The sequence below is a fragment of the Oxyura jamaicensis genome, chromosome 8, assembly GCF_011077185.1.
Source record: "Oxyura jamaicensis isolate SHBP4307 breed ruddy duck chromosome 8, BPBGC_Ojam_1.0, whole genome shotgun sequence".
Taxonomy (NCBI): Eukaryota; Metazoa; Chordata; class Aves; order Anseriformes; family Anatidae; genus Oxyura; species Oxyura jamaicensis.
Genome location: NC_048900.1, coordinates 27,411,679 through 27,434,121, shown reverse-complemented (window position 1 = coordinate 27,434,121; position 22,443 = coordinate 27,411,679). Strand labels below are relative to the sequence as shown.

The window sequence follows — 22,443 nt, the reverse complement described above, 5'->3', positions numbered from 1 at the left end:
AGTGGCTTTCAGAAACAGGGTATATTTTTTTAAAGGTCTTTTAAGATCTGATGCAATTTGCTAGCTTTTCAATCCCATTTCATAGCTCCCACAGCACCCCTTACGTAAATACTCCTAACCAGCAAGGAAAGGATATCACAACAGATTAAAAGAAAAACAGGTTAAGAGGCAGCAAATCAATGTCCATTCGGCCTCAGACATTTGTGAAAATAAGGGATTATGAAGAATTATTGCTAGGTACTTCAAGTGTGAAGACTTCTGTGCCATTTCTGTCTTCCTTAACAGCAGATAGTTGTTAGGAGCTTGAGAAAAGCTCTCAGGGTGAGAAGCATGTTGTATTAGAAATAAGCAGAACTTATAAAGCTTTAAGCTGTTGCAATTCTCTGTAAATTTTGTACTATTTGACATATTGAGATATGAGAATACCAGTTTTTCTTCAAAATACATTGAGTTTCTAGTTTGAAAATTAATTTGGGTGTGTGTTATCTTGAAGTCCAATGGAGATGAGATGGAGATGGTGTCTTTTTCTTTCATTGTCTACTTGATACGGCAACCACTGCCATACAGGACCCTGGAACCTAGAGCTTTCAGTGTAGTTGTACCTTTACCTAGTTTGGACCAAGCCATTATGAGCCATTACTTTTTAGTGAATCAAAAGGCAAAAACAGAGAATAAGCATGAATAAGGTGATTTTTTTTATATCCATGGCTTTACAGATACCAGCTTCACTACCAGAAAACAACTCTATTAGTAACAGAAATAGTGATGCAACAGAGTCAGTTGTAAGTAAACATCTGAAAATGTTCCTTGGGGTTTGTTATTTGTAAACCTTACCATGTATTTGCCTCCTTACACTCTTCACCATTAAAATCTGTGGGAGACCCCCTCTTACCCTTGAATGAGACAATTGCATTCTTCTGCAGAAGGAAATACGAGTTATGAAGCAGGGAGTGAAATGATTTTTTCAGAAAAGGAGAAAGATAAATTGTTTTTGACCAGTATAAAAACTTCTTGCTCCCATCTAACCTTTTCCATGGAGGGCCTTTCATCACTAGTATGTGTTAGAGTTTTACTTTGAGCAGAAAGCAGCCATTTTAAAAAAATCACCTTTGGTAAAACTGCTTGGGTTTTATTTACAGGGGCAAGGGGTTACAAACTTTCGTTGGTGTTAGGAATCCTACAAATGATGCCTTGCACTTGAAAGCTCATGATGGACACTTAGTGAGCCTTCATTTTCAAGTGTGATAAAACCCACTTTCAGTGTCTTAGAACATTGTTAGGGTTAAGTGCTTTGGGATTTAAAAAACAGCTCAGCAGACAGCCGGGGCTATTACACTCAGCAATGAAGAAGGCACAAAACTGTGGAAAGAGGACACAGGCGGTGCTACAGGCTGACATTCCCACTGATCCACAGACCCATTATGCCTCAAGCTGCAAGGAGGTGGAAAACAAGCGGTGGTTGTCATTGTGAATTTTGCATGTTAGACCTCCCTCTTGTTAAACCACAGTATAAATGATGTGGAAAACGTGATTATGCTTTTCAATTCTCTTTGAACAGTATGTTAACATACAGGAAACTCTGCCTCCTTGGTCCCTGCTGTGATTTTAACCTAACATCTTTTAGCTAATTAAGGAGCAGGCACGAGCACCACTAAGATGTGTGTGGAAAGAAGGAGTAAAACGGAGATGAGCAGCATGGCAGCAAGCAGGAGCAAGCTGCTTGGAGGTCTTCACACACTGTGGCACTATCGTGGTTTGCAGTAAAACCTAGGGTGTGCGCTGCGCTTACAGTCTTAGCTTCTCTCTTGCTGCTATTGCAATATTGGATTTGTACTGCATTTCTCAGCCAGCAAGGGTCCTGCAGATGGCGAAGTCTTTCCTGTAAGTTTTTTTTTCTTTTTTTGTTTTTTTTTCTTTTTTTTGTCGTGCATAAATAATTAACAGTGAAATCAATCATGTCAAAGGTTGAGCAAGCTGTATCAAATAGACACACCTTTGTTTTAGTCTGGGGTCAAAGTCATTTGACACACACAAAAAATAAGGCAAAAAAAAGGCAAACAAACAGCCAGTCTCAGCCATCTTTCCTAATAGTTTGTCCTCCATGTCCAGAGATGAAAGGGCGGCTAGTCACTGACTGCGTTCAGTAACGCTCTGAGAAACCGGCTGCCTGAACAATTATCTTCCTGTTCTGGTCAAATTCCTACAAGGACTGAGTTAATGTGCTTCTCTGTGTTAAATGGTTATCATCAAGTTGCCAAACTAAAAATGCAGCAGCCAGTTACTTGAATTTCAGAGATGGTACCATCTGTGAGGTGAGTACAACACATTTAAAAGGTGCCACACTTGTCCAGGTCATTACACTGAGGTCGGTTTGGTTTTGTGTCAGTGAATATGATTAATTTTGTGTACAGCATCCATCATTCCCGTAATGAGCAATTTAAAATGGATTTATTCCTTGTGTCATCGGAGCACTCAGATACTTGGCCCAGGGCAAGAGACTGCGGTGCTAAGACCACAGGGCAGGGCCGCGTCTCCTCAGAGAACCCCTCCACTTGTCCAGCCAGAGGGAGGCTGGGAAAACAACAATATACATCATTTTGTACAGGGAAATGCAGATTTGGAGAACTTTAACCGTCCAAAATGCTTGTGGTAGGTTGAAGAGGAAGACTTTTGTCTCAAGAGTCGAAGAGAGCCATACCCGAATGAGAAGCAGCGGCCCTGTGCCTCAACAAGCAACTGAAGAAATACTCAGTGAGGTTTTGAAGATCCCAGTCTGCCTCTGAAAGCATGACTGAGCTGCTGGGAGGCAGTTCTTGGTGAGTTCCCTGCCCTATTTATGCCCACATAGGTCAATACCCTGTCAGGTCTCGTGCCTGTGGCCTCAGGGCTTTGGGCATTTTGGGGAAAGGCCCAAGCCCCGGCGAGAGGCAGCGCCCGGGATCCCTGTGCAGGCAGAGGAACTGCCCAGCCTTCCTCCGGGAGACAAACAGGCATTAAAAGCAGAAATAGGTGGATGATTTTGCAGTCTACTCCTAGAGAGCTGGCTTTGGTTCACTTACTCTTCCCTTTTGCCAAGACTTGAGTAATTCATTTGTTGAAATACTCATTTATTTCTGCCTCTTGAAAGGAGCATTGCAAATGAAAGTGTAAATTGCTTCGGGACGGATCTCTGCTTTCTTCCCACTTGCCTGCAGAAAGCAGTGTGCTAACAATTACAAAGTTTACCTTGCAGATTTGCCAGGTGGTGGGTCATCTGCTGTTTACCGTGTGGAAATCCAACGAGCCAGCAGTTCGTCCTTTTCTGCTCGAACCGCTTTCAAATCCTCCTGCAGACTGGGAGCGGAGCGGTGCTGGTTTCGAATCGCCGACAGCACATTGGCATGATGAGTACGGTACAGACAGTGTTTGCTCTGTACCCCGTCAAACTGCTGCTGCTTTGTGCCATACTCGGCTTCCTAAACGTTCATTGCTTTGGGTAAGTGAACTTTTCTAAAGGGATGTCCTTGGGGTGATATGATAAAACTGGGAAAATCTGCACCGGCTGTCTGCTTTTACTTTCTATGGGGCGTAATTGCTGTCTTGAGCTATTTCTTTGTTTCTAATGAATAGTAAAAGACACTGTGTGGAAGTTAACGTAGTGCGTTGTGTCTGACTTGGGAAAAGTAATCCCGTCTGATAAATCTGGTACAACAAATTGCCCCGGTCGCATTGTAGTGGAGAGTTGTGTTTGCAACGTGCAACCTCCTGACATGCCAGCTGCCCAGAAGTGTGCTGGAAGGAAGAGGTTTCATTTTGTTTGAGTAAGTAAATAGCAAAAATCTTACTGATACTTGCTTCTTTCTCTATCAGCTTAATAGATTTTGCTCTTTCAAGGGGCTGCAGTCGATCAGTGTCTGTAGTACTTATGATCTAACTGCATTTTTCCACTGTTCTCTGAACTTTGAGCTCTGAATTCATGCTTCAGTGAGCTGATGAGTTTTTGTAATTCCTTTATTCCTTGTGATTTTTTAATATGCAGTAATGAGAGCCCCTTGTCAGGCAGTAAATCATACAGCTTCAGCTGGTGCTATTCCTTGTGTTGGTGAAGGAGCTGGGAACACAGCAGAGGCAGTTTGGTTTTCAAAGTGGTACGAGAAGAAACTTACTGTCAGTATTTTATTTGAGCTTTCCCACTTAGATTAGGCGCTACAAGGAAGCATTTGTCTGGAATGAGGTTTTAATCAGAAATAATGAATCTGCTGAAAGAGAAGGCAACATTTTGGCTGCAGCATCATGGAAACCTTGGAGACAGTTGTACATGGTGGGGCAAAAGAGGGGAGGCTCACACTTGGGGTTCAGATTCATCACTGGGATGAATGGGATTAATGGGTTAATGACTATTGAGAACTGAGAACAGTTTTGCCCAGCTTGAGAAAAAAATCACCTGCTTGGCAAAGGGAGGCACTTAAGCCTGGTTTTCAAAAATACGGACTGTGTGCAAGCCATCCTTTGCATTGCAGCTGGTGTTGTAGGGTGCCTGGCCCTGGAGCTATTCATCATGTACAGCAGCCATGGACTGGGCACAGCAAGAGCAGGGAGCAGGGGGACAAGGGCAGGAGCAGGTGGTGCAGATTTTCCTGCTGGCCACTTTGCTGGGTTATTTTGTAGGGCTCAAGCAGCTTGAGATGATGTCCCGGCTGCTGGGAGGAGGGTTGTGTTTCCTGTGTGGTGCAGTCTAACAGGACTTAATTCTCTTCAGCATGTAGTTTTGCACAGGCATTGGCCGGGTTGTTCTGGCCTCGGTGGTTTCACCCACTGAATGAAGCTCTCGTGTTGTTGCGTGCAGTGGTGGGAAGGAGTCCCTGGGGCTGGGCGGCACCAACAGCAGCGTGGCCAACAGCAGGCGGCCCCGGTCCACAGGAGATGTGCCGCAGCCACGCGACTGCGTGCTCTCCGCCTGGTCCTCGTGGAGCAAGTGTGATCCCTGCCAGAAGAAAAGGGTGAGTGCTCGTGGGTAGGGCAGGAAGCTCGAGAAGGCACCATCCCACTGATGGTCCCTTGTAGGACCTGGGGACAATCAGTGCGTCTCAGGATTAAGATGCTTTTTGTTGTCTGCCAACAAACATTCCCTACCAGTGAAGCCCATCATGCGAAGGTAATGACCCTGGTAGCATGAACAGCAAAATCCTCGTTGCTAGAGGAAGCTCTACTAACGAGCTGGAGAAGTGTTCCCAGGCTTAACCAGGAATAACCAGTGATGTGAGTCAGGAAAAGTGAAGCTTTGTATCAAATAGTTAATCTTAAAAGCTGGAAAAAAAAAAAAAAAAAAAAAAGGAGGGCTAACATATTGGACGGAGTAATTGACTGCTTCACAGCAGTGTTGTGGGCGGAAAAAATCCCTAATGATACAGAGGGCCAAGTAAATACACTGACAGAAAATAACAAGGGATGTCGTTACCAGCGCTAATTGAAAGAGAGGAGATGTAACTGAATCCTTCCTTACTCTTGCAAATGCCCGCACTCCCCTGTCAGGCACATTTAAACAAACTGTCATATAAAAGCACACTTTCCATTATCCCTTCCAATTCTCAAATCTTAATTATTGAAATTTAAACTGTCCCAGATCAGAAACATTTGAAATGAGTTGCGTTAGCAGTGTCACGCTTCTTTGCCTACACTTTTTTTTAATCACTCTGCTCTTAGATCTCCCCAGCACAAAGTTTGTTTTTGAACTGGGGAACCGTAAAATTCACAATTTCTCTACACTCCAGTCAATATTTTGTTATTTCATCACAGTACAGGTTTGCCCGCCTGGAACAACCTTCTCAGTTCAACGGAGAGCCGTGTGATTACTCTGACAAAGAAACTGAAGATTGTGTTACGAATAATCCTTGCAGAAATAAAGTCAGATGTGAAGGTTTTGTGTGTGCAGTTACAGGTAAGGATTCACTGTATGATGGTGTGCAGGTGACATCTCTGACATCTCCACACTCAACTTTCTTCTTCTACATGAGTTTGCCAGGCTAAAGAGATGTCAGACATTGACCCTGGCCCATCTATGCTTGTGGTGTGTTTGCATCAATGATTTTGAGTGACTGTAAGTCAACATCTGTCAGTCTAAAGCACGTCTTTAAAATCTCAAAAAAAAAAAATCCAAATAGAACTTAGAAGCTAGTTATATCAGTAAAATCTGTAGCACAGGTGGTTATGATGGCAACAGCAGAACACGTACCAAGCGTCGCATACCCAAGAGCACAGCAGGTTACTATGGTGGTCCATGTGGCCTTTCTCTCCATCCATGTGAATGATTAGTCAGGGACTCTCCAGAGAGTGTGGGAAAGCAAGGCAGCCTTCAGCCATGTCCAGAATTTGGTCAGACTCTGCTTTGTGCCTGCTTCCTGGCAGTGGGGAGAAGGTGTGCAGGGAGCAGGGCGCTGTGGCAGCGGGGAGGTCAGTACAGGACATGGGGCAAAGCTGCTAGGCTAAATTTTGCTGCTAAAGGGTAAAGGAGAGGCACTGCTGATCCAGTCTTGTACCCAATGTGTGAGTTTTGATGAGACTGCAAAACAAGAATTCAGTAATGAGGGACATGGGAAGAGACAAAAAATAACAATAATACCATTATTATGCAGTATTACCACTAAGCGTGACAATAGATTGCTTTCTGAGTAATGTACGTATTGCAACCTAGGGAGATGCATTATGCGGAGGCTGCTTTGTAATGGGGATGATGACTGCGGGGATCAGTCAGATGAAAAAAACTGCAAAAAAGTGTTTCAGAAATGTGACCGGAAGATGGAGCAATACTGGGGAATAGAGAATCTGGCAAAAGGGTAAGTCCGTGATCTTCATGAGACATTTTCTTATTCAAGGGTAATGGCTTCAGCCACAAACACTGACCCAAGAAAAGCTGTAGCCATCACTGTATCCAGGAGTTACAGTCAGACAGCATTTGGGGTCCTGATCCAAAGCCCAGTGGGAAAATCCTTATTGATTGTGTGTTGTGTGAGTCTTTCTCGGAGAGACATGGTGAGTAAAGTCCCAGATGTATCCGGGAGTACATGTGCACCCTGCAGAGAGCATCAGCTCAGCCTGCAGCTGGGTACTGCAAGAGCTGGAGCGTGCCCTTTGTATTGCCAAAACCTGGGGAGTGAAAAGAGAGGTGTAAACACCAAATACTTCCCTGGTGTCTACAGGTACTTGCAATTAAATCTGAACCTGTCTATGGAGTTGTATTGTTGCACTGAGTATTGGTTTATTGCTTGCATGTTAGCAAGCCGCAACTTTGTGGGGATTCACATCCACATCTGAACTCATTCAGCTTTTACTGGCTAAGACTGTGGCAACTTTCTGTAAGATCATACTGTGTGAAGTCTTTTTTTTTTTTTTTTTAATTCTGCAGGAAAAAAATGCTTTTTACTTAAAAAAAGAAAAAAGAAAAACATTGTGGGAAAATGATAATTTCCTCCTTACTCTCAGGAGATAGGGCTGCTGTTCATGTCATTGCTAATGCTTTGTACTTCTGAGTTTAATCAAAATTTAAAATAATGTTGGACAATTATGGGAACATGCTTCTCTTCATCTCTTTGAAGCTACAGTTGCTCAGTAATTTGCTTTTAGTGGACTTCCCTCCTTCTCAGTTTGTTCTAAAATTAGAGTTAATATTTTACAGCTTCAGTGTCATGATCTTGCAAGTCTCCCTCCCCAAAACAAGGAGAGGCAGGTCTAGCAGAGGCCTGGAACAGTAATGGGAACACAACATGGACTATAGTACCTTATTTTTTGGGGGGGAGGGGAGTGTGCTCTAATGACTCATTACTATTTGACGATGGATTCTGGAGATGAGCAGCGTGTCCTCAGCTGTGTGCCGCAGGGGCGCTGTTAGGCTGTCCTGGCAGCGAGTAACAGAAAGGTTTTACTGCAACTAACCCACCGGCAGCAGTGGGAAAAGCAGTGAGCCTGGTTAAATTACTCCATGAAAAAAGGTTGCAGTGCTGCATCCTTCCTGGGCGTAGGTCGCTGTCCTGCATCTCTTGTAGTCAGAATAAAGCTTCCCAGTGACTTCAAGGAGATGTGGAAGGATTGCTTGCTTGGCTACCTAGATCTTATTCGCTGACAATTTTTACTTGTCCACTGACCTGTGGTTGACCAGCACAGCAAAGGTTATGACTGATAAACTAGAACAAAGAAAATGTCGATTAAAAATTAGTCTGGACTGATGATATGGGCATAATGCTCCAGTGTTATTCCTAGTTGGGTGGATAAAACTGCCTTTCTGTAATTGATATCATATTCAGTAAAATGTCAAAATTTGTCTCTGTCTTTTTTTTGCTTGTTAGGCATTGAGGTTTTCTGGAGGGATTGGGCTGATCAAACAGTGGAAGAGACAGAGCTTTCTGTTGGGGTTTCAGGATAAAGAAGTATGCAACAAAGAGCTGTCAGCCAAACAAAAAATCACCCAACCCATTTGATGTGTACCCCTAATCGATGATAAATTTAATATTTTGCTGTTATGCTTCATATACAGGTTAAATATCTTCACTAAAAACTTGGAAGGATTAGTTCTTGATCACAGGTACTATGCTGGGGGATGTTCTCCCCATTATATTGTGGACACGAGATTCAGAAAACCATACAATGTAGAAAGCTATGTGCCAGAGGTACGTGTCAGATTCTTCTGCAGCTAAGCATACATAAGTATATTCCAATAAATTCAGCGCAAAATACTGATCAGGTTCATTATTTTTTAAAAAAAAATCAGAAATCATGCAATCAAATGGGATGAGACTGAGTGTAGCCCAACTTTTAGGGCTAATAACCCATGCAGCAGATGGACTTGGAACGGTGCCTTTATATTAAGATCTGCGTGCGCTGGAATAGATGGCAAAGTTCCCTTGAACCATCCCACTGCAAAGCCTGGGCCTTTTTGAGTGTTGTCCACTAGGAAACCTTTTCCTCTTAGGGTTTCTACTTCCATTGGTGCCTGTGTTTCACCTTCTTTGCGTAAGATTGACATACTCAGTAAAGGCCTGAGGTCCTTGCAGTATGGAGGAGATAGTAGCTTTCCTACTGCTGTAAATCAGGTATTCTTGAAGTAATAGTGTTAATAACAGTAATGCTTTGCAATTACACAAGGCTTTTCATCTTCAAAGTGCAAGCATTAATTCACAAGTATATTTGTATCTGTTCTCCCTTTCCATGCTTCAGGTATACGATCACTAAGCAGGAAATAAACTGTGTTTTTGCTTTCTGTTTAGACCAAAGGCAAATATGAATTTACAATGACTGAATATGACTCCTACTCAAGTTATGAAAGAAATGTCCTCAGGCAAAAAGCTTCTCAGTCTAGCTTCAGCTTCGGTATAAATATAAACGGACTGTTTGAAATTGGTTACAGTCAAAATGACAACAGGTTCAAGAAGTTCATTCAAAGGATGAAAAGCTTTTCTTCAACAGTAAGCACTGCTCCACTTAATTCTCTGCTAACACGTTTTCTGTATTTGTGTGTATGTCAATTTCATTCCCATCGTCAGGTCAGCAGCCATGACTAGGATGAACGGAATCGTTCCCCCTGATTGGATTTTGCAGTTTGTATTGGTCAAGTGTTTATAAAGCCACAACACCTTGGTTTGTGTTTGCAGCACCCAGGAGCTTTTCTATTCACAGACCTGCCAGCAATCAGGCTGCCAACCTTTAAAATTAGCCACAATAGTGTACAGTCTGTCCAGTCTAGTGCTGGGTATCCACATTTGGGTGTTTGGGGTAAATCACTTGCAAAAAATGAAACTAAGAAGCAGGTGCAAATGGCCAACCCTCCCTGCAGTAAACTTGCTGGTAGGAGATGGACAAATGGGACTCAGAGCAGGGTCTCCACATGGGTGCAACTAGCAGAGGGAATCTGTACAGGTAAAACTGGGGTTTAGCTAATGAAACCAGGAGTCCAGGGTTCCACCTGCCCCGTGAGTGGGTTACACTGAGTAATGGAGAAATGTTGGGTGAAAAAAAGGGCAAATAGGATTTTCTGCAGTTCCAGGATTTCTGCACCTGTGAACAGTCCAGAAAATACTCAGTGGTGTGGACAGCTGTTGTCTGTGTGCTCGCTACAGGGTAGCATGTCACACATGAAGGGCCATTCCTTGTTTAGGTGGGTTCAGCAAGGCAGGAGCTGTCACCTGGGTAAATGATAATGCAAACAACGAAGCCAAACTATTCTACTCTAGGGCAGCCTTGACAATAACATGGAATGAAAACTGCTAGCAGGCCTTCCGTGGGTTTAACTATAGACTAACACATGCCATTTTACTTCAGCTGATGTGATCTATCTGCTGAATACATCATTCATCAGATAAGGACACACACACCACAAAATACGGATGGCACAGTCACTGCCAGCCTCATCTTCAGAGATGTGGTCACAGCTGTGAGCTGATGCACACTTTAAGCTGGCTGGAGATGCTTTAATCTATAACTCCTAGGACTGCTTTATGAGATTCATTCTGAGGTAGTGTGCAACATCATTTGATTTCTTCTTTTCATCTGTTATTGCTGTAAACAAACCTAGCTCTTGTCAGTGGTTTAATAGTACTGCTGATCTATGTCTCTCCCCTCAGTATACAGAGCGCTCAGCAATGGCAGAGCATTCCTTGTTGCTATTAAACTTGCATTTGCTTCCTGCAAAGTGACATTTCCCATGACAAGATCAGAGGTATATGAGAAACATTTGCAGTAGATATCCAGAAAGAAACCCTACACTAAGTCCTGATTTTATTATTTAAGCTACAGAGTTAGAGTTCTATGTTGAAATGCCTTTGATGTGGTATTCCTGCTGGCCCAAACTGGAAACAAATTCTTTGGACATAACAAAAGACCTCAGCTCTTGACATTCACGCCAGGAAGGGGAGGTATAATATATACTCACACACAAATATTTACACAAATACATACAAATGTGCATGTGTGCAAGTGTTTGTGTTTTCCTCTTTCCACAGAGTTTTGGTGATAGCATATTCTGTGGAATACAAATATAAATATTAATTTGGATCAGCCAGAGAATTACTGACTCATGTATAAATCATCATGCTTTCAGTTGTTCAACTTTTTCAGTAGAGAGCCTGTGAAAGCAAAGGCTGGTCAACACTATCAGAGGTAGAGCACTCTGTTGGGATGCTATTTGTGTCCTTGCATCTGTCAGAGCAGAGGCTTGAACCTCTTTCCCCATGTTGCAGCTGAACTCCTGAGCCATCACCTCTTTGTATTGGGTGTCCCCCCTTCGTCCTTCTCTCTCTAATACTAGTCAGAATCCCGATTTTCAGAAGCCCTACTACTAAAAGGCTTGGCTTTACTAAATAAAAATATTTCCAGTTGAAAATTGTTAAATCGATAAATGCTGACCAGTATGACTATGTAATGGCAAATACCTACGCATTGTGGCAAGAACGACACCGCTCATTTCTGGATTCTCTTGTGTTTCTGTATGCCATGTAGTCCAGCAAATTCATTCACGCCCGTTCTGAGCTGACTGTTGCCACTTACAAGCTGAAGCCCCGAGCCCTGATGCTGCATTACGAGTTCCTGCAGAGACTCCATCAGCTCCCACTGGAGTACAGCTACGGGGAGTACAGAGAGCTGTACAGAGACTACGGGACACACTACATCACCGAGGCTACCATCGGTGGCATCTACGAGTATACTTTAGTCTTGAACAGTAATGAGCTCCAAAAGGCAGGTACGTGCATCTGAAGCTTGTGAAAAGGCCAGACCTGGCTTTTCAGTGGGAAAATCCCTCCCCAGGCACCCAGTGCTGGTTCAGATCTGAGGACAGAAAAGAGAGGCTGTGGAAGAAGGAGCCAACAACATCTCAAAGACAGCCTGTAGGAAGTACGGGAGTAGCAGTGTTTCATGGCAGTGAATAAAGCACCTGGTTTTCAAAGAATGCTCAGCATCATGAGCTTGGTTGAGCTCTCAAGCTGTGGGTGCTGCCAGTTCACAAAAAGGGCCCTGGGGCAAGTGTTTTAGACGACACATTCAGGGGGCTGACACGATGTTGAGATGAATGAGAGTCATGTAGCTTAATGCCTTTGTTAGCTTTGAAAGCCTTCACCTATGTTCTTTTTCCATTGCCTTTCAAATGGCGGTTTTAAAACACCTTTAGCCTCGAGAGCTTTTGCAGCATGTAGGAAACAGTAAATAATGTGCTGGGTGACTCTTGTGCCTGACACTGCTCTTGCTCTTTGACTCCGGCTTCCTTTTTTTTTGCAAGAAATGATGATTGTTGTGTAGGGTAGAGAGAGCTGTGTGACATTAATCAATAGCTGCACTCTCTTATTTATTCATTGGCATGGGAGCGAGGAACTGCCTTCGTTGTCTATTTGTGAAAGCATTTAGTGGACTCTGCTTTGTGCGGCACTTGGTCTGTTTGCAATTCTGCTGGCTAGGAATGTGCTAGCTTGTGCTGTAGCAGGTATGGCCCAGAGCCACAGACTTCAGATTCGGATTTCAGATACTCAAAACATGAGTAATTTCTCAGATGATGGTGTGGGTCTGTCACAAGCAACCTTTTGTTGAACTAACGTATGTTGTTGTTTCCATCCAAATGCTACCTGGCAGTATCTGCAGAACTAGATCAGGAGCCTGCAGTAGAGCTCAGGGGAGTAGTGCTCCTCTTCTGTGGGCAAGACGACAATAAAGAGGACTGGATTGTACCTGATGCTCTGCCAGGACGCCATAAGACAATGGTTCCTGCCTTAAGTGTATATGGACTACAAGCATTAATAAGGGCTGTACTGGATCAACCCCAATATCAGATGTGTGGGAAGACCATGAGATCTTTTAATTATCCCAAAGAAGGCTTCATCTTCTTTACCAGAGAAAAATCATGTATCAACTTACATTTTCTGCATATAAGGACATAAAAAATGAGCTGTTTTATTAAAACACTGCAATATTTTGCTGTTTATTTAAGGTTATACTTTGAGCGATGTCCAGAACTGTGCACAGCATGGCTTTAAAATTGGTGGAACTATTAAAGGTGTCCGCTTGAGTCTTGGAATAAACGTAGAAGGCTGTAATGCCCTTTTAAATGAGATCGGAGGTAAGCAAGAAACACTTTGGTGATTTCATTTCTAGCCTATGTCATAGTGAAAAGTCTTTTCTTCCATCATGGTGGAGAGAAGCTTCAGGCTGTGGAAGAACTTCCAAGCATTACAGCTGGCTGCCCAGGGGAAGAAATTAAGGGGGCGGGTATAAAGGACAAGAGGATGGGGGTATTGCTGCAAGGGAGCAGGAGAGGCACAGGACACACAGCGTAGGAAACCAGGCTGCAGGTGTGAAGCACCCGTGGCCTTTCTCCTTTGCCTTCTCAGTGGGGTGGGTCATTTCCAGAGGTGCTTTGCTGTGAGCTTATGTCCCATTTCAGTCCACAAAGAAATACCTGTGCGAAGCTGACCGCTTTCTTAATGCATTTTTTTTTTTTTTGCAGTCACCACCGCCAAAAAGCAGTACGTGGAAGACTTCATCGCCCTCGTTCGCGGTGGAGCAAGCGAACACGTTACTGCACTGGCCTACAAAAGCCTGCCGACTGTCACGCTAATGCAGGAGTGGGGAGACGCAGTACAGTACAACCCCGAAATCATACAGCTGAAGGTACTGTATGCTTCGCTTCGTTCAGCCTCACTTAGCTGAGTGCCTCGGAGACCTCTGTGTTTGAAAAAAATTAGATTTTTTTTTAAAAAAGGGCAATTTCTAGGGCAACTGGTAGAACTATATGGTCTAGCATCGTTGCTCTGAGAACGGGTGATCATGAAATCAAAGTTGTGATGCATTAAAAAGGGTGGTGTAGCTGAAAGCAAACAGCTTTTACCCTTCGTAACTTGTCCATGCCGATGTGATTGCTCACTGCCCACCCAGCAGGTAAGACTTGCCATTTTCTCTTTTACCAGGGTATCACTTGTCAGCATATATTTTATAAGGACTTCTTTTGCTTGAAATTTCTTGTCTTCCATGAGTAGCAGTGACTATTTAGCAACAATTCTCTCTGGTTCAGGAGGTCAAGAAGGTCACCATACATGCTTGGATGTTTGTGCAGATTAACTAAATAAAAACACGCCCTGGGTTTTGAAGGGTCAAGGAGCTTTGATCCTAAAGAGTTTTAGAAATGCAAAGTGCTGTAAAAGTGAAAAGTGAGCAGAAGCATGTAACAATTCTGCCTCATTGTTTTTAATGTCAAAATAATCTCCTTCTGAGTGAATATTGATTGAATACCATAGGTAGAGGAAAACATCCTTTTAAAGCAGGAGTCTGAGGAGTCTTTGGACTGTCAGAGGTGGAAACTGGTTTTGTTATTATTGGTCTTCGTTGTGAAATTAATTTTAGGCAAAAATATTGATATTTGTAAAAGGAACTTGTTTCTCATTGAAATTCTGACTTTTTGAGTTTAAAAAAAAAAAAAAAAAAGTGAATTCTAAGCAGTCTGAAGCAAAGAAAATATCAGTAGTTTGGAAATACTGCCAGTGCCCTTCCAGTACTTGCTGCAGTGCATTTGCCTTTCCCAAGCCCCTGGTGCACTGTGGACAGAGTTTCAAAAATGCACTGGGAGGTTTCCCAGCAGGAGACAATGTGAGCACAACGCTCTGCACTGATCCCATTTCCAGAAAGTTCTCCCACAACCAATTGTGGCATCCTTTGTCTGGCCTGGCATCAGTGGCCAGGCTGCCCGGTGAAAACCCCAGACGGATGTCATTTGGATTTGGTGTCTGTGATCCCTCATTTCCATACCAGAATCCCCATGGGGTTTGAAGATCAAACATACCAGCAGAGTCAGCCCAGGAATGCTTAGTTAGGGAAAACTGGAGCAAATCAGTTCATAAATCAACTGCAGAAGGGCCTTGGCGGGTCACTCTTAGTGTATTTCCTCGGATGTATGATCTGAATTCAAAAAGCAAAGTATGGATCACAGATAATTGATGAAGAGGGGATGTACAGCAGCAGGAAATGAGCATTCTTTATTAAAACCTCCTATTTCTAGCAGTTTGAGAATCTTAACAGCAGCACAGGGACCATTCATGCTTACTGAATTGCAGTAGCGGGTATCCCTACAGCAGGGATGGGAATTTGGGATAGGTCGTCTGAGGAGAGGCACCAGCATCATCCCCCCTGGCTTCAGCAGATGACTGCCAATCTGTAGGGCACACCTTAACTTCCCCTCCTTCTCAGAAAAAGGAATAAGAAGGACACAGCCTCCTTGTTTCCTAGAGCATGTTCACCGCGCTGTGAGCTCTTATCTTCCAGCACTGATCCTATCTGTGGTGGTTGCATTTGAAGATCACAATCCCCTCCCTTCTGAAGGTAGTGGAAACCCTTATCTTGGCTTCATAAAGAGAGAAATCAGCCTTGAAACGCAGAAGTGGTTATGCTGAAAGTGCAATGTGAATGCCCGTGGCTGCGCTGTGTAGCTGTCTGAGGAATGAAGGAGATTGCTGTGGGTGGGTTTTGGGGGGTCCTTTTCAAATTGGAGTGAGAGAGCATTCAGGAAAAGTAAATTTGCTCAAAACTGGTCTCAAAATGTTAAAATCAAGAAAATGGTAAGAAAGCATTGAATGAAACTTTGCCTGTTTTTCAACTAACTGTGTGGCTGTTGAATCTCCTTATGCATTTGCAGTGCCTTTGGTGCTGTAAACCAAGGGGAGGACTCCTGCAAGTATTCCTGCTGCTGCTGTTCACTAGGTTGAAAGAAACACTGATGGGAAACCTGGAGCACGTGCCACAAGGCCTTCATTTCCCTCCCCAGCTGTGCTCCCACGGAGCCGTGCGTTGCTCGCACCATCTTGAACAACAAAATGAGTGCAGCTCCTTCCCTCCCTCTAGGTGCAGCCGCTGTACCAGCTGGTGACTCCGACCGACTTCGCTAATGCAATCGCAATAAAAGAAAATCTGCGACGGGCTCTTGATGAGTTTCAGCTGGAGACGAGTTCCTGTCGCTGCGCTCCGTGCCAGGGCAATGGGACCCCGTTTATGAAAGGTAGGCCTCTTCTCTGGCTTCTAAGGGCAATGAGCAGGGAATTTGTGGGGAGGGAGGAAGCTTAGCAAGTAAGCTGCTCTTTAGTTACTGCTGTCATTTCTCTTCCAGGTAATAAAAAAAAGAAATAGCTTTTTTAGAAGATGGTCTATTCGTAGAATGCCACAATTTAGTAAACACGGTAGAGTCACAGAATGCACCTTTTTAAGGGGAGTGATCATCTGTATCAGTTCCATGGAAAAATTTGATCCCCTTTCAATTATGTGTTAAAAAAAGCAACAACTTGATGTCTCCTCCTTTGCTTTTAAGATTGGTTCCATCATCCTGGAGAAGTGACTACTGTCTCAGCATTAATTAGTGTTTGTAAAAGTGTTCTGAAGATGAAAAGCACCACATAAGTGCCAAGCACAGTTAACACCATCACCTCCCCCATTTCTAATAAGAAGCTGTCCTCCTTTGTAAGCAGACTGTGATTTAAAAATGAAGGGGAAAAATAATCAAATCGAATGAAAACCACACTGCCTAAACAGAGATATATGATGTGATGAGAGCTTCTAACAAAGGGACCATTTTTTTCAAGTGCCTAATTCCAATCTGCATCTGCAGAAGTCCTGATGAGGATCGTTATCATCTAAATGTGCCTAATGCAGAAACGACTGCTTCAGGTACCAGCTAGATGATTGTAGCACTTAAAGGGTTTGTCTTGTGATTACCCTTGTTTAAATAACTTCTCAGGATCTAAGTCAGGTTAGCATTTCATTTAGGATCTTCTCAAGGAGAGGCTTTCAATGCCTGTTACTTTCCGAGGTGGGAGCTCTCATCCCGGGTCCATCTGCAGGAAAGAAGCATACCGTAGCCCTGGGAAGCTCGAGTGGGGTTATGCAGGCATCCCTCCTGCACAAACCCTTCCTCACCCACTGCAAACAGTTTGCTCCCCTCCCAGCACTGCCAAGACATCTCTGGAGAAGAGCAGGGGGTTTACTGGAGAGGCAAGTGGGGTGGCAGCATAATCACAGCTTCCCTGCCTTATTGCTGTTTTGTACTTCCACCAATGGAGAAAAATGCTGACATAATTTCATCCTCCCAGAAAAGGGCTGAAAAGGACTGGGTATCTGCAGGGAGACGAGACTTGAAATTAAGTCTGTAATCCCACCATCTCTGCTTGCTTTCAGGGACAGAGTGTGAGTGCCTGTGTCCCCTTGGCTACCGTGGCACTGCCTGTGAGATCACCAACAGAAGAGGTAAGTGGGACCCCAGCCCTGCTGCTGGCTGTCCAGCCCCATGCACAAGAGGCTGGGGACCTGCAGAAGTGATAGATACCCTTTGCCTGCTCTCTTCTAAAATTCAGAATTTATTTGTGTTCACCCAGAAGTGGCTTTACTTCTGCACTTCCAAGCCACCCCCACCCACCTTGCAATTATATCAAAATAGGAACTCCTGCCTAATTTACAACCCATGGCAAGCCTCAGGGCTCCTCCAGCAGTTCTGTTCCCTAAGTTTTCCCCTTTGATACAGCCACTATGTTGCAGACTGTTTTCCTGTAGATATGCTACCATGAGTTTTAATCTTAAAATCTTATTATGTTGTTTTGAAGCCTTTACTAATGCTTCTTGGTCACTTTGTATTACTGCTGTCTCCTGACTGATGTTCTTAACTCCTTCTGGTTTAGGATGATCTGTGACTTTAATCATTTTGTTTACTTCTTCCAGCTCATTAATTTAGATGCTAAATAATCCCAGATCTCAGGCACCCAGAGCTCTGGCACCATCCCACAATTTGATGCACAACATTTATCACTGTGCTTTGTTTACAGTCTTGTAGCCAGTTCTCATTCTGCATGACTGTGTCCTAACCAAGCCAGGCTGAAATACATTTTAAGCTGAGATTTCACCAAGCAGAGGGTCAATTTTGTAGGTATTTCTAAGCCAGTCCATTCAGCCTGAAACTGTGGAGTCGCTTACACCTTGTTCCAGTCTGTTTACTGCACACATAATCACATCCAAACCTCCCAAAGACTCGCATCCATCCGCTTGTCAACATACAACTTCCTTTCCCACTCCCCTTTCCTTCTTTTATGTGTTGCTTCTGTGTTCGGCTCCGTGATTCTCAGGATGCTGAATTTATGTCACTCACATGCTCAGGATCCAGAAGAAGACACTCTAATAGGCAAAGCAGTGGGTAGAAAGCTGAATATTCAAGCTGTTGTTCACCGAAGAAGAACATGCCAACATTATCCCTAGCACCTCAAAATGTGGCTGACAATTTAGTGCTCTTCTTAGCAAGGCTTGGACTAGGTCAGGGAGGGAAACACCCAGCAACAAAATATAAAGCTAATTGCTGCTTTTTTCTTGTCCTTGCTGCATAAAGGGTAGTTTGAACAAACACCAGAAATTCTGAACAGAGAATTAAACGTCTTTCAAACAATCAGTCATTGTTAATGACTCAAGTATGTTGTTGGTATGGATGGGGCAGAGCTGTTTGTATTTATATATGATTCATGGAAGCTGACAGCTCGCCCCTTGGAAAGAGCTGCTTTATTCTGACACTCCTTTCTGGCTTGTTCTTTTGTTTTCAGATACTGCTATTAATGGAGATTGGGGTTGCTGGGCCAGCTGGTCTCCATGCTCAGGAGGTCAACGAACACGGAAACGACAGTGCAACAACCCTGCACCACAAAATGGGGGTTCATCATGCTCAGGGCCAGATGCTGAAACAGTTAATTGCTAGAGGGAATAATTAAGAACTCACACAAAAACGATGAGCAGGTTGCAGACTGAGTGGGAAGACGTTACCTGACTGACTTGCTAAGTTGGCTTTTCTGTGCTTACGGGTCTCATCCACGTGTGTTGAAGTTGGAAAAGTTTCAGAAGGCTTTGGGAGTACCACACCTTTGGACATGCTTTGCAGTTGTCCCATGCAACTGAATGTGCTTACTGTTCTTAATAGTGTTCTGTGTCTACTGCAAGGGGCTAATTGGGACGAGCTCGATCTCCTGCCTTATTTAGTAGCTGTAGATTTTAAGTTTCTCGTTTATTTTTGAATGTTTCTTTGAGATAAGAAAAGACTGTTTGATCTTACGTGCGCCAGAATGTGCACTAATACGCAGCTTCTGTGAAGACAGCTGTGTCATGTGGAGCAAAATAGAGCATATTAAAGTCTAAATCTCAATGAGCACAATAGTATCTAGCGTGACATTTAAAGCCGCTGTGCCTCACTACACCAGTTTCCCTACTTATTGTATTTACCTTAAATTGTCTGTCATACCAGAAATTCTCTTGAAGGAGTGAAAACCAAATTGTGAAGCAGTCTGGTGACACCAAGGCGTTGTTATACGACTGAACAGCAGTTGTACTCTTACTGCAGAAGCAAGCTTCCTCCTGCGCGTTGCTGAAAGAGCAGGCACACTGAGGCTCACGTGCACCCCAGTCCGCTCAGATACACTGAGCTGGTTACTTGGGATGGAGGAGGAAGGACAAAGGGATGCTTCTGGGATGGGAAAAGGCTGTATTTCAGTAGTTGCATTGCTACTCCTCTCAGGTTAGGACACCTGAGATGGAGAGAGTTCGCTATGAAAAAAGTCAAAGCAAAACAAATGGTTTGCCCTTTGTTACTGTCCCTGAAGCCATGCATCACAAGCTGGGTCAGACAAAAGAGGAACCCGTACTGAATGCTGTGTGTGGTTCCGTGACTCACCTGAGAGGGATTGTTCCAGGGACTTCCCTACTACATCATTGGTGCTTATTGGCTTTTGCAAAGAGGTTTTTGTTAGGGCATGCTGTAAAATAACTAAAGACAGCTTTGTTTGGGGAAAATAGTGCAACCAGTGCAAAGTTTCTCCTAAATGTTGTGAGTCTTCTAACATCAGCAAGGTCAAACGCTTTTCCAAGGGCTTTTAGCAGTGCTGGTGATGGTGGGTTGGTATCACCAGTTTCTCTTCTCTCAGACTGACGTTGTCTAAATGCACTTCTTATAAGAGCGACTCAGGCTCTCTGACATCCGAACAATGGAACATGCATTTAGTTTTAGCCCTCATGCCGCCTCCACACTTATCGACAAGGTTTCTGTGACAGCTTTAAGAAAGGAAGAGCACATTGCATATGTGCATATGTAAAATAAGCACGATCTGTAGTCATAATGGGCTATGTAATTGAACTGCCAACCCAAAACATTTCCCTTATCCACTGTGTAACCGTTATATCTCTTGTGTGATAGAAAAGCTTCGTTCAGGGTCATGGTCAATAAGGTCACTGCGTATGCTATATGCAGTATTCGTCAATGCTTTTTGAAGAGTCCCTGCAAAAGCTGTGCAAGAGAGGACCCTGAGACCCTAACCACCAACGTGCTTTGGTTCATGGGTGCCTTTGAGAACGTGCACTGCAGTGCAGTTGCTTGCTCTTGTTGAGAAACATTGATGTGATCTGATTAAGGAACTTTCTCAGATGACTAGAGCTGCTTTTTAAATTTGACCACCTTTCCTGACCATCAAGGTGGAGAAAGCACTCTTGACACGTGGTCATGATGCATCTGTCCACTGCTGCCACGAGCAGTGAAGCAGAGCCAAATATAGCAACCTGAAGGCTCTCGCCTGATCAGAACAGCCCAGATGTTTTGAAATGGCAGTGCCTGGGTTTGGATATTTGGGGTTGGCTTTCGTTGCTTTTTGTGTTTGTTTTTGGTTTTGTTTTATTTATTTATTTTGAGGAGGAGAGAAAAGATTTTATGGTCTTCAAGATGAGCAGGATAGTCTACCTGAAGTATGGTTTCAGAGGTGGTTGCATATTGAGCCTATAGGCTCTAGAAGCCTCCCATAAAGGACATAACTTTATCTTGTCCTTGTGATGTTGTGCTTAGATGTAACTAACTAATGATTTATTATGACCTGGAGGGTAATAAAAAGTACTATGCTGAAGCTTTTATTGTTTCATCTTGGTACACATTAAATTTTGGTATTATCTTTTGTTGGTGTTTCTCACTTCCACTTTCCGTGCAAGTTTGCATTAACAATGCAGGTATGAAGGCCTACCTGCCAGCCCTAGCAGAGGTGGGTGACAATATCAGAGAGCTCGGTGACAATATCAGCCCTCCTGGAGTCCCCACCCAGGCCCCTGAGGGCATACAGAACAGAAATCTGCTTTACTAAGAAACGAATGGGCATGGAGACAGAGGGAGGTTGTTGAAAGCCACCTGGCGAGTCCTTGTGGAGGTGTTAGCAGTCCCCACATTGCCAGCTCTGGGTTCTGCTGTGCTTGCTGAAGAACCCAGTAAGCACCCAAAAACCCACCTGCTTTCAAGGCAAATTACACCCGCAGATCTGTCTTCCTTTTATACCCCATTTTAACACCCTCCTGCTTGCGTAAATCAACAGCACTAGAGATGCAGACAGCAATGATTACCACTATGGACATCTGTGTTTTACCTCTCAATAGTGCAGGACTCCAAGTCCCACTGTGCTGGGCATGACGCAGCCCCACAACAAACACCAGCTTCCCCCAGACCCTCCAGGACTTGGCATTTCTTTTGGTTTGGGCAGGACTGAACGTTTTCTTCCTTCCCGTGCCTCTGCATTAGCACTGGACGAAAAAGGAGGCAACAATTTCAGAGCTGCTCCCAGTGGGCAATCCTCAGCTGCTGTAAAATCGCAGGCTCGGAGGGACGCAGGCGTTTGGGCACTCAGCGTGACATTGACCCCGAGGTAGGAAGCAGCCCTTATCTCCTCTCCTGTTAGCTGGTTATCTGGAGCCTGCACCTTGCAACCTCAGGTGTATTGTCATCAATCATTCGCTGTTTTCCATTGCGTACTGGTTCCTCGCTGCCCTTCCTTTGTTAATAACCCAGTTTGCCTATATCCATAAAAATATCTGATTGTGATACCATTTATCCAAAGCACCATACATCCATCATGTACTTATGAGAGAGATAAACAAGGTCTCCTGGGAAATATGCCGCAAGAAATATATAGGATAAATAACTATATCAAATGTATGTCAGTGTGCGAGAGGGGAAAATCCATTCATTAAAGCCAGGGTGGAACTGCAGTGTTTTATTGTACCCTCTAAGCTTTTAGTTTAAGTAAGAAACGTACATTTTTGCTGCTTATCTCATCTAGCACAGCTCTCATGCTGGCCACTTCAGCAGGAGATATATTAGCTTCTTTGACTGGCATTGTAAATGTGTAATTGCTCATAATCTCTCTCACTTTTTTTTTTTACTTTTTTTTTTTTTTTTAACAGACCTTACAGGCAGCTTCTCCCTCCCTCTGACTGCAGCTTCCCTGCTCCAGAGCTGCTGCTGGGAGGACGCCCGGGCTCTGGGTGAGCTGGGAGCAAACCTCGGGACTGGTGGCGTTCCTCTGGTTTTGTCCCTTAATCTCTTGGATTTCCTGTTGTAGTGTCGGCGATTCTCCAGGCTGGCATCTATCCTTCCAGAAAGGTCTCTGAAGCTGAGGCTACAGG

General features: G+C 43.9%; 1 protein-coding gene across 3 annotated transcripts; it reads left to right on the top strand.

The window, feature by feature from the left end:
* The first annotated feature begins 2,280 nt into the window (after positions 1 to 2,280).
* On the top strand, positions 2,281 to 20,900 carry C8B (complement C8 beta chain). Of its 3 annotated transcripts, none has more exons than XM_035333552.1 (13): positions 2,281 to 2,312; positions 3,233 to 3,475; positions 4,805 to 4,979; positions 5,776 to 5,917; positions 6,671 to 6,812; positions 8,507 to 8,639; positions 9,237 to 9,434; positions 11,464 to 11,704; positions 12,941 to 13,069; positions 13,457 to 13,620; positions 15,841 to 15,994; positions 17,164 to 17,232; positions 18,567 to 20,900. In XM_035333552.1, exons 1-13 carry the CDS (start codon positions 2,296 to 2,298, stop codon positions 18,716 to 18,718), a joined length of 1,959 nt encoding a protein of 652 aa, XP_035189443.1. In that variant the 5' UTR covers positions 2,281 to 2,295; the 3' UTR covers positions 18,719 to 20,900. The 3 variants fall into 3 exon arrangements, with proteins under 3 accessions (XP_035189443.1, XP_035189442.1, XP_035189440.1); XM_035333551.1 differs by lacking the exon at positions 2,281 to 2,312 and adding an exon at positions 2,773 to 2,816 and having other exon boundaries at positions 3,221 to 3,475; positions 4,826 to 4,979; XM_035333549.1 differs by lacking the exon at positions 2,281 to 2,312 and adding an exon at positions 2,773 to 2,816 and having other exon boundaries at positions 3,221 to 3,475.
* The last annotated feature ends 1,543 nt before the right edge of the window (positions 20,901 to 22,443 follow it).

Bases quoted from the DNA above. Each gene is read 5' to 3' on its own strand.
- C8B (XM_035333549.1), top strand. From the start codon at position 2,788: ATGACTGAGCTGCTGGGAGGCAGTTCTTG. The intron at 13,070-13,456 runs GTAAGCAAGAAA...TTTTTTTTGCAG, and splicing joins CCTTTTAAATGAGATCGGAG to TCACCACCGCCAAAAAGCAG. The intron at 17,233-18,566 runs GTAAGTGGGACC...TTTTGTTTTCAG, and splicing joins TGAGATCACCAACAGAAGAG to ATACTGCTATTAATGGAGAT.